The sequence below is a fragment of the Petaurus breviceps genome, unplaced genomic scaffold (genome assembly GCF_028583685.1).
Source record: "Petaurus breviceps papuanus isolate PSGF00001 unplaced genomic scaffold, PetGlider_PUasm1.0 214, whole genome shotgun sequence".
NCBI classification, from domain to species: Eukaryota; Metazoa; Chordata; class Mammalia; order Diprotodontia; family Petauridae; genus Petaurus; species Petaurus breviceps.
In genome coordinates this window covers 10144240-10158631 of record NW_027185863.1, presented here as the reverse complement: position 1 = coordinate 10158631, position 14392 = coordinate 10144240, and the positions used below count along the sequence as shown (strand labels likewise).

Below are 14392 nucleotides of genomic sequence, written 5' to 3'. Positions count from 1 at the left end.
ATAGAACAAGTGGGAGGTGGGATAGGAGGGAGGGAAATATAGTCAGTTTTCTACAATATATCTACTATGGAAATGTTTTGCATAGATACACATATACAACCTATATTGAATTGCTTGTCTTCCCAGTAAGGGTGGGTGACAAGGGAGGAAAGGAATGAATCTGGAATTCAAAGTTTTAAAATCAAATGTTAAAAAAATAAATAAATAAATATATATATATATATTATCAATATTATTTTACATGTAACTAGGAAATAAGATATACAGGCACTGGGGCATAGAGATCCACCGTGCTCTACTGGAAAGTTGGAGGGGGTATATGGGAGAAGGTATGGGAGAGAGCAGATTGGAGGAGGGGATATCCAGTGGGATTGCTATTTTGGGGTGGTGCGTAGGGGAAAAATGGGGAGAAAATTTGTAACTCAAAATCTTGCAGAAATGAGTGATCTAAACTAGGAGTTAATAAAGCATTTGATTAAAAAAAGAAATTACTTCTCATTTATACTGTATCTTAAATATATATAATTGCTTGAATACTCTATCCCCATTAGAAATGTGTGTTCTGGGGGAGGCCAGGTAGCACAGCGAGTAAGAGCACTGGCTCCAGTGTCGGGACGACCTGGAGATCGAATCCCGGGCTCAGACACTCAGCACCCACCCAGAAACACCTGGCCGTGTAACCGTGAGCAACTTACTTAACCCCGACTGCTTTAAAAAAAAAAAAGAAATGTGTGTTCTTGAGGACAGTGATCTGTTTTTGCCTTTTTTTGTGTTGTTCTCAGTACATGGCACGTAGGAGATATTTAAATGCTTATTGTTGATGATGGTGATGGTGTTGTAGTCAGTAGAGTCTGACAGCATATGCAGTTTGAACTATACACAATCTCCTATGTCTCCAATGAAAGGAAAGAATTCTATCTTCAGGGTCAAGTTGGTCATTGTAATGAAACAGTTTTCACTTTCTTTTTCATTTACATTATTGTAGTCTGTGTGTGTGTGTGTATGATTTTAGTCAATCTGATTAGTGTGAAGTGGTAAGCTCAGAGTTGTTTTATTTGCATTGCTCTAATAATCAGTAGTGATTTAGAGGATTTTTATATGACTTTTGATAGCTTTGATCCCTTCTGAAAACAGCCTGTTCATATTCTTTGACCATTTATCAATTGGGGAATGGCTTTTATTTTTATAATTTGGCTATATATATAAATAAAATTTGGCTATACATATAGTTCCATATATATTTGGGTAATAAAATCTTTATCAGAGAAACATGCTCTAAAATTTCCCCCCAGTTTCCTGTTTTTCTCCTGATCTTAGCTGCATTAATTTTGTTTGTGCAGAACCTTTTGAATTTCATGCAATCAAAATTATCTGTTTTACTTTCTGTGATCTCTATCTCTTGTTATATTATATTACTCCTTATATCTAAATCATTTATCCATTTTGGCTGTATCTTGCTATATGATGTGCGATGTTGATCTATGCCTAGTTTTTGCCAAACTGCTTTCCGATTTTCCCAGGGATTTTTTGTCGCATGGTGTGTTCTTGTCCCCAAAACTTGGATCTTTGGGTTTATTGAATACTAGATTGCAGTGGCCGTTTATTGTGATGTATTGTGTATCTAATCTAGACCACTGATCCACCTTTGTGTTTCGTAGTATCACATTGTTTTGATGATTACCACTTTGTAATAGTTTGAAATCTGATGTGGCTAGCCACCATTCTTCACATTTGTTTTCATTGAATCTTTTGACTTTTTTGACCTTTTGTTCTTCCAGATGACTTTCGTTAATTATTTTTTTAGCTCCATAAAATATTTCTTTGATAGTTTGGTGGGTATGGTACTGACTTACTAATTAACTTAGGAGAATTGTCATTTTTATTATATTTTGACTCAACCCACCCATGAGCAATGACTATTTCTCCAATTGCTTAGATGTCTCTGTTTGTGTGAAGTGTTTTGTAATTATGTTGTTTTAGTCCCTGAGTTTGTCTTAACAGATAGAGTCCCAAGTATTTTATGTTGTCTGCAGTTATTTTCAATGAAGTTTTTATTTCTATCTCTTCTTTCTGGGTTTTGTTGGTAGTATATAGAAATGCTGATGATTTATGTGGGTTTATTTTATATCCTGCAACTTCGCTAAAGTTAATAATTGTTTCAGCTAGTTTTTTTAGTTGGTTCTCTAGAGTTCTCTAAGTACACCATCATATCATTGGCAAAAAGTGATAGTTTTGTTTTCTTACTTTATTGCTTATTTGTATTCCTTCAGTTTCTTTTTCTTACTTTACTTTTATACAGTATTGAAAAATAATGGTGATAATAGACATCCTTGCGTCAATTCCTGATCTTATTGAAAAAACTTCAAGTTTTTGGACTTGGTATAATTGACAGGAGTGGATGTTGTATTGTGTCAAAAGCTTTTTCTGTATCAAAATAATCGTGATTTTTTTTGTTTGTTTCTATCATTACTATGGTTCTTTATGCTGATAGTTTTTCTAATATTGAACCAATCCTGCATTCCTGGTGTAATTAAGGCTGGCCATATAGTACATGCTGTATCAGTAAAATCTCTTTCCAGTAATTTATTTAAAAATTTCCATCAATATTTATGAGGGAAATTGATCTATAGTTTTCTTTTTCTGTTTTTACTCTCTTTGGTTTAGGTATTAAAGCCATATTTATATCCTATTTCTACAATTCTTTTTTTGTCTTGTTTTTTTTTTTTCAAAAATGTTTAGTAGAATCCACTTGTAAATTTACTGGTCCTAGGTTTTTTTCCCCCCTCCTCAGGGAAGTCATTTATGGCCTTTTCATTTTCTTTTTCTAAGATAAGGTTATTTAAACATTCTGTGTCATGTTCTAGGCAACTTATATTTTTGCAAATATTCATCCATTTCATTAAGATTATTACTTTTACTGGTATAAAGTTAAGCATAATAGCTACTAAGAATCACTTTTATTTCATCTTCACTGGCTAGTTTATCTTTTTATTTTTGATACTGGTAATTTGATTTTCTTTTGTTTTTTTAAATCAGACTAATCATTTATTTTATTTCTCTCTTCCCACCCCTACCAGCTCCTAGTTTTATTTATTAGATCAATTTTTTTAAAAAAAACTTTTAAGCTTTGCTAATCTCTTAGTTTTGGAATTTATATTTTGGTGTTTAATTTGGGGTTTTGAATTTGTTGATTTTCTAATTTAATTGCATGCCCATTTAATTATCTGCAGTTTTCTTTTTTATTGATGTAAGCATTTAGAGATAAAAATTTTACCATAACTACTGCTTTGGCTGCATCTCACAAATTTTCATATGTTGTCTCATTGCTTTCCTTATTTTTAATGAAATTATTGATTGTTTCTGCTATATATTCTTTGACTCATAATTTAGCATTGGGTTATTTAGTTGCCAGTTAATTTTAATCTATGCTTAGACCATTATCTAACACCATATACCAAAATCAAGTCTAAATGGGTGCATGATCTAGGTATAAAGGTTGATACTGTAAGCAGTCTCATAAAACAAGGAATAATTTACCTGTCAGACTTGTGGAGAGGGAAAGACTTTATGACTAAACAAGAATTAGAGAACATTATAAAATGTAAAATGGATAATTTTGACTACATGAAATTGAAAAGCTTCTGTACAAACAAAGCCAATGTAACCAAGATTAAGAGGGAGGTGGGAAATTGGGAAAGAATCTTTACAACCTATGTCTCTGACAAAGGACTCATTTCTAAAATATACAGAGAACTGAGTCAAACTTATAAGAATACAAGTCATTCCCCAATTGATAAATGGTCAAAGGACATGAACAGGCAATTTCAGAGAAAGAAATTAAAGATATCTATAAGCACATGAAGAAATGCTCTAAATCGCTATTGATTAGAGAAATGCAAATCAAAACAACTCTGAGGTACCACATCTCACCAGCCAGATTGGCTAAGATGACAAAACAGGAAAATGACAAATGCTGGAGAGGATGTGGGCAAATTGGAACACTAATGCATCGCTGGTGGAGTTATGAACTGATCCAGCCTTTCTGGAGAGCAATCTGGAATTATGCCCAAAGGGCTATAAATACTTTCATATCCTTTGACCCAGCAATACCACTTCTAGGATTGTATCCCAAAGAGATCATAGAAGTGGGAGGAAGACCCATACGTACAAAAATGTTTATAGTAGTTCTTTTTGTGGCGGCAAAGAATTGGAAATTAAGGGGTTGCCTATCAATTGGGGAATGGCTGAACAAGTTGTGGTATATGCATGTTATGGAATACTGTTGTGCTATAAGAAATGAGGAGCAGACTGTCTTCATATTTACCTGATTTACTTATGCTGAGTGAGAAGAGTGGAACCAGGAGAAATTTGTACACAATTACAGACACAACGTATGTGTGATGACCTACTTTGATAGACTGGACTCTTCTCAGCAATGCAGTGATATAAGTCAATCCCAAAACACTCATGATGGAGAGAAATGTGTGCATCCAGAGAAAGAACTAGAAAGAACTGAGTTTGTATCCAGGTGGAAGCAAAATACCTGATCTTTTTCCTTCCTCTTTTTTGGTTTTATGTCTTCTTTACCATTTTTCATTCCATCTGATACAATCCGTCTTTATAACCTGACTAATGTATAATGTGAAAGTATTTACAGATCCTATACTTGACTATATGCCACCATGGGGGAGAGGGGAGGGAGGGGGACAATGTGAAATTCAAGGAATTGTGGAATTGAATCCTGTAAACTAAAAGGAAACAAACAAATTAATTTTAAAAATAAAAAAAAATTTTAATCTGTGCTTTAAAGGCCATTTGTTTAATGTAATTTTTATTGCATCATAGTCAGAAAAGGATGCATTTAGTCTTTCTGCTTTTCTGAATTTGTTTGTGAAATTTTCGTGACTTAATACATGGTTAGTTTTTGGGAAGGTGTCATGCACAGCTCTGAAATAGGTATACTCTTTCAATTTCCATTCAGTATTCTCTACTGGTTTATCATATTTAACTTTTATAACATTCTATTCATGTCCTTAGCTTTTTTTTTTTTATTTTATAGTTAGATTTATCTATATCTGAGAAAATTGAGGTTCCTCACTGTGAATTTTACTGTGTTTTTTGCCTTAACATAATTTTTCCTTTAAGAATTTGAATGCTTTGCTATTTGGCACATACGTGTTAACTATTGATATTAATTCATTGTCTATATCTTTTGGTAAAATACAATTTTTTGGTTTATCTTAATTAAGTCTATTTTTGATTTTTTTTTTTTGAGATCATGATTGTCACCACTGCCCTTTTATAATTTCAGCTGAGAGACCCCAAGTGTGTGTATCTTTCTGTTCCACGTGTGTTTCCTGTCAATAATATTGTTGTATTCTGGTTTCTAAGCCATGTTGCTATCCTCTTCCATGTTTTGGATGAGCTCATCTCAGTCCCCTTCACAATTATGGTTGCTAACTGTGCATTTCCCTTCATCCTATTCTCTTATACTTTTCCTTCGTTTTTTAACTCTGTCCCCTCTTTAAGAATCTGTTTTGCTTCTGACCACTCTCTCCCTTGATCTGCTACCCTCCCTCTGACCTCTCTTTCTTTTTACCTATTGAATTTCTACTCAACCTTTTAACCAGTTTAAATGGTACCTCCCTAATGAAACCTTCCCTGATTTTTCTTTCCTTTTACCAAAGCCCGTGTTTCGTACGCCTCTAATTTTAATTTATTTTTGTATCATTTCAAATTCTTTTTCTCTCTGTTAGAATTCTTACTCTTTGTTTTTATGTCTTATTCCTCTACCGATTGCAACATTGACTGTCTGGTGTGATGTTCAACAACCTTTTGGGTTGTTGAAAGAGTTTTTGCTATGACCAACAAGTTATCTCTTTGTAGTCAAAGGTGGAGAAGCTCTGGACAGTCAGTTAAATCATCATCCGGAATGTGGCTCAGATCTTGAGGCTCTTATAAAAATTCAGATTTAAATTCGGTATGAGCTAAATAAAATCCCTTATGAACATGAAGCAGAAGTGATGAACAGGTTTAAGGGATTAGTTGATTGGTAGATAGAGTGCCTTGAAGGACCATGGACAGAGGTTTGCAATATTGTGCAGGATGCAACAACAGAAAACATTCCAAAAAAAGGAACGAGAGCAAAATGGCTTTCTGATGAGGCCTTTACAGATGGCTGAGGAGAGAAGGGTAGGGAAAGGGAAAGGAGAAAGGGAAAGATATTACCAAATGAATGCAGAATTTCAGAGAATAGCAAGGAGAGATAAGAAAGTTTTCGTAAATGATCAATGCAAAGAAATAAAACAATAGAGTGACAAAGACAAGATTTCTCTAAGAACAAATGTTTCATGCCAAAAATTGGAATGATAAAAGACAAAAATGGTAGGATGTTAACAGAAGTAGAAGGGATTAAAAAGAGGTGGTAGTAATACACAGAAAAACTGTATAAGAAAGATCTTAACATCACTGATAATGGGGATGGTATGATTCCTGATAGAGAATCAGACATCCTGGAGAATGAAGTCAAGTGGGCCTTAGGAATTATTGCTTATAATAAGGCTAGTGGAGATGATGGAATTTTTGCTGAGCTATTTAAAATCCTAAAAGATGATGCTGTTACAGGGCTGCAGTCAATATGCCAGCAAATTTAGAAAACTCAATATCAGCCACTAGATTGGAAAGATCAGTTTATGTATCAATCCTAAAGAAGGGCACTGCCAAAGAATGCTCAGATTACTGAACATTTGCCCTCATTTCTCATGCCAACTAGGTTATGCATAAGATTCTGCAAGCTAGGCTTCAGCAATATGTGAACCAAGAATTACCGGAAGAGCAGGCTGGTTTTCAAAGGGGCAGAGGAATTAGAGGTCAGATTGCAAACATTTGCTGGATTATGAAGAAAACAGAGCATTTCCAGAGAAACATCTACTTCTACTTCATTGACTATACTAACACCTTTGTGGATCACAACAAAATGTGTCAAGTCCTCAGAGATGGGAGTACTAGATCATCTTACTTGTCTCCTGAGGAACTTATGTGCAGGCCAGGAAGCAACAGTTAGAATTAAATATGGAACAACTGTTTGGTTTAAGTTTGGAAAAGGAATATGACAGGGCTATATAATGTCGCCCTATTTAACTCATAAACAGAGTACATCATGTGAAATGCCAGGCTGGACAAATGAAACGCTAGGACCAGTGTTGCCAGGAGAAATATCAACAGTCTCAGATATGCAGATGATACCTCTCTGATGGCAGAAAGTGAAGAATTAAGAAGCCTCTTGATGATGGTGAAAGAGGAGAGTGTAAAAGATGACTTCCAGCTTTAACATCAAAACAACTAAGATCGCGGCACCTGGACCCATCACTTCTGGGCAAATAGAGAGAGAAGAAATGAAAACAGTGTCAAATTATATATTCTTAGGCTCAGAGATTACTGCAGATGGTGACTGCAGCTATGAAATAAAAGTATACTTGGTTCTTGGAAGGAAAGCTATGGCAAATCTGGGCAGCATAATTAAAACAGAGACATCACCTTGCCAGCAAAGGTTTGTATAGTCAAAGCTAAGGTTTTTTTCCAGAAGCAATGTATGACTGTGAGAGCTGGATTATAAGGAAAGCCATAGAATTGATGCTTTCAAATTATAATGCTGGAGAAGATTTTTGAGAGTCCCTTAGACAACAAGGAGATCAAACAAATCAATACTTAAAGACGTCAATTCATATTATTCACTGGAAGGTCAAACACTGAAGCTGAAGCTTAAATACTTTGGCCACATAATGAGAAGACAAGACTCATTGGTAAAAACCTTGATGTTGGGAAAGATTGAAGGCAAAAGGAGAAAGGGGATGGCAGAGGATGAGATGAATAGATAGTGTCCTGGAAATAGAGAACATGAGCTTGGACAGATTTCATGAGATAGTGGAGGATAAAAGGCCCTGGCATGCTGTGGTCCTTGGGGTCACAAAGAGTCAGACGCAATTGAACAACCAAAATCCACTTACCAGTATATAAACTCAGTAAGAGCAAGTATCAGGCCTTATCTCAACTTGTCATTTCTAGTCTCTAGCAAGATGCTGTATACACAGTAGATAATACATATTTGTTCAGTTTGAACATAAATATATTGCTTATTCTTTAAAGTATTTGAAATTCATTTTAATTGGTTAATAAAAGCCACATTCTTAAAAACTACTTTTCAGATGATATTATTGTGTGATTGAAGGTGTTCAACAAACTGTATCCTCCTTAGTGCCAGTATAATTCGGGGATATAGTAGGTTTCCAGTAAATATCTGTTTTGTTTTTTTTTTACTTTTGAGTTTTCTTAATGAGTTGTATGAATTTGAGAAACATTTTTGCAAAATATTGATTTAGTGAAGTTCTTTGGAAATCAAATGACTATGTTGAATTTTAATGCTTTTATATTTATGTTGATTTAGTAAGATTTCATGTCCTTTAACTTTGTAGCTTTTGTAGATGGTAAACATTTGCTTTATCTTCTTTTATAGGCCGGCCTAATTGAAGCAAATGGAGAGCTAAAGGTTTTTATAGACCAAAACCTCAGTCCTGGAAAAGGTACGGAGCCCATTTTGAAAATAATTTACATTAAAAATTCATTTATTAAATAACCTTAAGACTTTTTTTAGAGTTTTGTACTTATAGTAATTGAAATTGATTTAATTTTTATGTAATAACTCATTAGTAATTATCCATTCTATCATTGTTTTCTGTAATAGGCATACAGATTCATTGAAATTCAAAATTGACCAGATTGTGTTTACCAAGTAGTTGATCTTTATTTCTTGTGGTGTTAATAATGATCAGTATTATACAATCATTCTGGTTGGTACCCTTTGCTAATCCTGTGCTGCAGATCATTGAGCCACTTTGCCTTTACTTACCTAATGTGCAGATGGAAATATTAGCCTTACCCCAATATCGATTTTCACCAAGGCCAAGACCAACCAAAATAGGATAGTGTATCACTAGTACATTCAGTGTTGGAATTCCTTATTTTTCCCTGTTTAAGAGTTTAATGACTCAATGTGGCTTAGTCATTTTTGTTTGTAGGTCTTTATTGGTTCTGGAATTTTGATAAGTGCATTTCTGAAAATTACTTTTTTAGTAAAGTTCTGTATATAGTAGTATAATATTAAGAATGCTGAACTTGACTCAAATACTTAACAATTGCATAACTCCAGGGAAATCACTTAATCTTTGAGTCTCTTTGCTATGATACTTGCATTATCTTATTTATAAGGTTGTTGTGAGGAAATGTTTTGCAGATTTTATGATTCCATATAAATATGATTTTATATCATTAAAGAAAACTAGTTTGAAATTACCTGTTAATATTTGTCTTACTGATTTCCAATTTACTTGGAAAAAGAACTAGCCCAAGCTTTTTATCAAAATAGTTTTGTAGGCACCCCTCCAAAATCAACAACACTCTTTGCTTTTTGAGTATTATCTCATTCTAATCTCTTTGTGAAGTAGCTGCTATTATTATAGTTGAAGAAACTGAGGTATTCACATATATCTTCAGTGTTTAAAGCATCTAATATTTCATCTATTTTTATATTTCTGCTGTTGCAAATTTCAACTTTTTCCAACTTTAATCTTTTTGAGTTTCTGGTATTGAAGACATTTATTACCTGGTGACCTGCTTACTGGAAATGAACCTTGGTTCTCAGATGAATGATGTAGTTTGTTGCTGACTATACATGGAAGACTTTAAATCTTGTCAGGACATAGGAGTGCTTATGCCAATACCCTCAAAAACTTACTTACCTCCACATTTTGTTGAGACATCAGAGAAGGATTTGATTGGATTTCTTTCCATTGTGACTAGCCTGTCTAAATAATCTCCCATTAGACTGAACTCCTTGGGGTCTTGTTTGCCTGTCTTTGTATCTTCACACTCAACACAGTGTCTGGCATGTACTAGGAGCTAGCTATAAATTCTTACTGACTTTATTCCTATGATTGAACACTGATGATTTCTATTTTTTAATCATCTTTGTTAATTTGATGGGCTTAAAGTGAATGCTCAGGTGTATTTTAATTTGTATTTTTTTTTTTTAGTGACATGGAATATTTTTTTCATATGGTTGTTGATCCAGTGTATTTCTTTTGAAAACTTTCCTTTCCTTTGGACTCCTTATTTATTGGGGAATGGTTCTTTGATCTTATGTTGACTTCTGTATCACATTGCGCCACCTAGCCACGCCAAGTATCATAAATTTAATATGTAACTTTCAGAGCAGTCCTGCTTGTTAGTGTTTCCTTCTGGCCTTTCTTCTATTCTGTCAGGTGCATTTAAAAAATATTTCAATGACCTTTAAAAAATAAAAGGCAAACCTATTTTTAGCTATCCTGATCCCAAATTAACAGAAAAAGAAAAAGTAAAACTCTTGACAAATATCTTTTCCTTGTTACTTGCCTCTCCTTCTAATTTTAAGTACATTATTTTTTGTATGTAAAACTTTAATTTTATGTAATTATAATTGTTCATTTTAACTTTCTTGATCCTTTCTATCCCTTATTTGGTCATTAACTTTTCCTGTATCTATAGTTGTGAATAGTATTTCCTTACTTCTCTCATTGTTTGTGATGTGGCTTCTATATAGACCTTTTCTTTATCTTGAAACATTATAGGGTATGGTGTGAGGTGTTAGTCTTTCCACTTCCCCCAGCATTTTTTCTTTTTTTTCCTTTTGCTTTTTGGAGAGCAGTTGGGGTTAAGTGACTTGCCCAGGGTCACATGGCTAGTTGTGTGTGTGTGTGTGTGTGTGTGTGTGTATGTTAAGTGCATTTTTTGTTTTCTTAAGTCTCTTTCCTAATAGTTGAAGTTTTATGGGTTTATCAGATACTATACTACTTTGTTCCCTCACTTCTGTATTTTGTATACCTAATCTCTTCCACTGGTTGAGCTGTTTCTTAACCTCTAAAAAGTGGTTTTGATGATCCCGCTTTGTACTTTTGAGATCTAGTCCTATTAGTAGCTACATAAGTAGATGTGGTGGCTGTAGGCCTTTTTGTTCCTCTAGATAATTTAATTATTTTTTCTTGATCTTTTAGGTAAACCTTTGGTAATTTGACAATGCACTTAATAGGCAAATTAATTTAGGCACTGTTATAATTTTTGTTATATTGACTCATTTCATCCATGTTTCTCCAGAGGAAACAAAGTGATGCTTTGGGTAGAGTGTTGGGTCCGGAGTCAGGAAGACTTGAGTTCAAATCCAACCTCAGACTCTTATTAGTGTGATCCTGGGAAAGTCACTTAACTCTGTTTGCCTTAGTTTACTCAGCAATAAAATGGGATGATAATAATAGCACCTATCTCATATGGTTGTTGTGAGGACATAATGAGATAATATTTGTAAAGCGCTTAGCCGAGGACCTGGCCCATACTAGGTACTTAGTAACTGCTTAGAATCACTTCTCCTCTAGTTATTTAGGCATGCTTTATTTCCGTTGAGTGATCTTAGTTCTATTCCTATAGTTCTAGTGTGTTTGGTAGGTGGACTCACAAACATTTTATAAATTCTGTTTTTAATAGAATTCTCTATTTTTCCCTCCTGGGTTTTGTTGGTAATATACAAAAATGTTTTTGATTCATGTGAGTTTATTTTATATTCTGTAACTTTGCTAAAGTTAGTGTTTCAGTTAATTTTTAGTTAACTCTGGATTTTCAAAGGGAGACCATCATATAACTTCCAAAAAGTAATAAAAGAGAGGAAAAGATAGTGCTTTCTTGCATTTATCTGGAAATACCTATATTCACCTGTTTTCTGTCTCAGCATATGTATGGAATGTAATTTTGTGATTATTCCCTGGATGTAGTAGAATTCCATACCACAGGTTTCATCTGTTGCTAAATTCCAGTAATATGCAATGTCTGTTTTGAACACAATATTTTTGTATTTGAAAGATTTTCATGAGCATATTCTCTACCAACTTGTAGGATGGTGTAGTTGGTCGATATACTTAACTCCCCAGTTTGTTACTCACTTTCACTTTTACCTTGGGCTAATCTCTTAACGGCTCTGAGCCTCAGATAATCTGGAAAATTCTTGTCTTACCTACTACATCATAAGGTTGTTGTAAAGATTGGATAGGATAAGTATGTGAAAGTACTTCTCAAATTTATGGTGCTATATGGGTGTCATGTCATGGTATGGGAACTCCCTTTGTTATCACAGGAAATAAATTATGCAGCTGTAATTTAGTAACACAGTCTTATAGTTCATGTTTAGCATTTGTAGGTTGCCTTAGTCCAAGAGAAGATAGTGTCCAAAGCCTGACTTAAACCCAGGTTTTCCTGGCCCTGGGTCCAGGATTTCATTCACTTATGCCCCTGATTTTCATTAACAACAATAATAATAAACTGATAATTTTCTTTTTTTTTTTTCAGTATATTTCTATTTATTTTAAAAAATATTTCCCAACTGTGTGAAAAAGTTTTTTAACGTCACTTTTTAAAACTTTTGAGTTCTAGATTCACTCCCTCCTTTCCACCATCCCCCCTCCTTGAGAAAGCAAGCAATTTGATATAGACTATACATGTGAAGTGATGCAAAACATATTTTTGTATTGGCCAAGCTGCAAAAGAAATAGCAGATTCAAAAAAGAGGAAAAAATTAAGTTGAAAAAATATGCTAGGGGTGGCTAGGTGGCACAGTGAGTAAGGTACTGGCCCCGGAGTCGGGAGGACCTGAGTTCGGTTCCGGCCTCAGACGCTTAACACACACACACACACACACACACACACACACACACACACACACACACACTAGCTGTGTAACCTTGGGCAAGTTAATTAACCCCAATTGCCCTCCAAAAAAAAAAAGGTAAAAAAAATATGCTAATCTAAGATGGTGGTGAAGAAACAGGAAAACTCTGTATGCCCCCTCCATAACCACCTCAAATACCTATAAAAAAGCGACTCTAAACAAGCTTTATGGCTATAGAACCCACAAAGTGACAGAGAGAAACAAACCTGCTGAAGACAGCCCAGCAGACTGGCAGGAGGAGTCCATCCCAATGTGCTGGGAGCAGAGCCCAGCCCTACATGAGCCCACAGTTTTAGCCTCAGGGTGGCCACAACCAGCCCCAGCTGGAGGAACTTACGGAGAGTGGATCACCATTAGCTGTGGCAGTTTCCAGAATTATCAACCTATAAATTCCAAAGACAAAGTGAGAGGTCAATGTGGACTTTGTGGGAACAATGGTCGGCCGCAGCTGCATGGCGGCTTCAGAGCTCCTGGCTTGCAGATTGTAGGGGGCACTAAGCGACCATTCTGAGGGATAATTGCTTTTGCTTTAATCTTCTTGGATCTGGATCCCTGTCTTGGGTGGAGGTCCTGGGGTGTGTGAGCAGGTGCCAGAGTCAATGGAGGCTTCTGATAGGGCACTCAACTAATAACTCCGGCAGCTGAGAAAACCCCAGCTATTTGGAACAAAGCTCCCCTCTCTGGTAGCAGAGTTCTACTGTGGCAAAAAGTTCAAAAGTCAAGTAATTGAGTGCAACATGAGCAAGCAAAGGAAGCAAAGCAAGCACCGCAATCCGACTTTGGACTCCTTTTTGGGGGACAAAAAATATCAAAGGATAGAACAGGAGGAAGACAACGAAGTCAGAACTCCTGCACCAAAAGCTTCCAAGAAAAATATGAATTGGTTACAGGCCATAGAGGAGCTTAAGAAGGATTTTGACTGGGAAGAGAAATGAGAATGATGCAAGACAATCATGAAGACAGTCAACAACCTGACTGAAGGAAATAACATCTTAAAAATAGACTAACTCATGGGAAAAGAGGCTCAAGAAGCCAGTGAGGAGAAGAATGCCTTAAAAAGCCAAATTTGCCAGATGGAAAAAGAATCTCAAAAGCTCACTGAAGAGAATCATTCCTTTGGAATTAGATTGGAGTAAATGGAAGCTCGTGACTTTATGAGAAATTAAGACACTATTAAACGGATCCAAACAAATGAAAAAAATAGAGGGCAATGTAAAATATCTCAGTGGAAAAACCACTGACCTGGAAAATAGATCCAGGAGAGATAATTTAAAAATTATTGGATTACCTGAAAGCCATGATCAAAAAAAGAACCTAGAAATCATCCTTCAAGAAATTCTCAAGGAAAATTGCCCTGATGTGATTGAACCAAAGGGTAAAATAGGGGTTGAAAGAATTCACCGATCACCTCTTGAAAAAGATCCCAAAAGAAAACTCCTAGGAATATTATAGCCAGATTCTGGAGTTCCCAGATCAAGGAGAAAATATTACAAGCAGCCAAGAAGAAACAATTTGAATATTGTTGGAAACACAATCAGGATAACCCAGGATCTGGCAGCTTCTACACTGAGGGATCGAAGGACTTGGAAT

At 35.1% G+C, this 14392-nt stretch overlaps 1 protein-coding gene across 5 annotated transcripts in view; it reads left to right on the top strand.

The window, feature by feature from the left end:
• Positions 1-14392, top strand: part of TFDP1 (transcription factor Dp-1) — a 146915-nt gene that overhangs the window by 64994 nt on the left and 67529 nt on the right. For all 5 annotated transcript variants that reach the window (XM_069094069.1, XM_069094065.1, XM_069094066.1 and 2 more), the window contains exon 3: positions 8513-8579. In XM_069094069.1, the coding sequence (XP_068950170.1) occupies positions 8513-8579 (67 nt within the window). The remainder of the gene's footprint in view (positions 1-8512; positions 8580-14392) is intronic.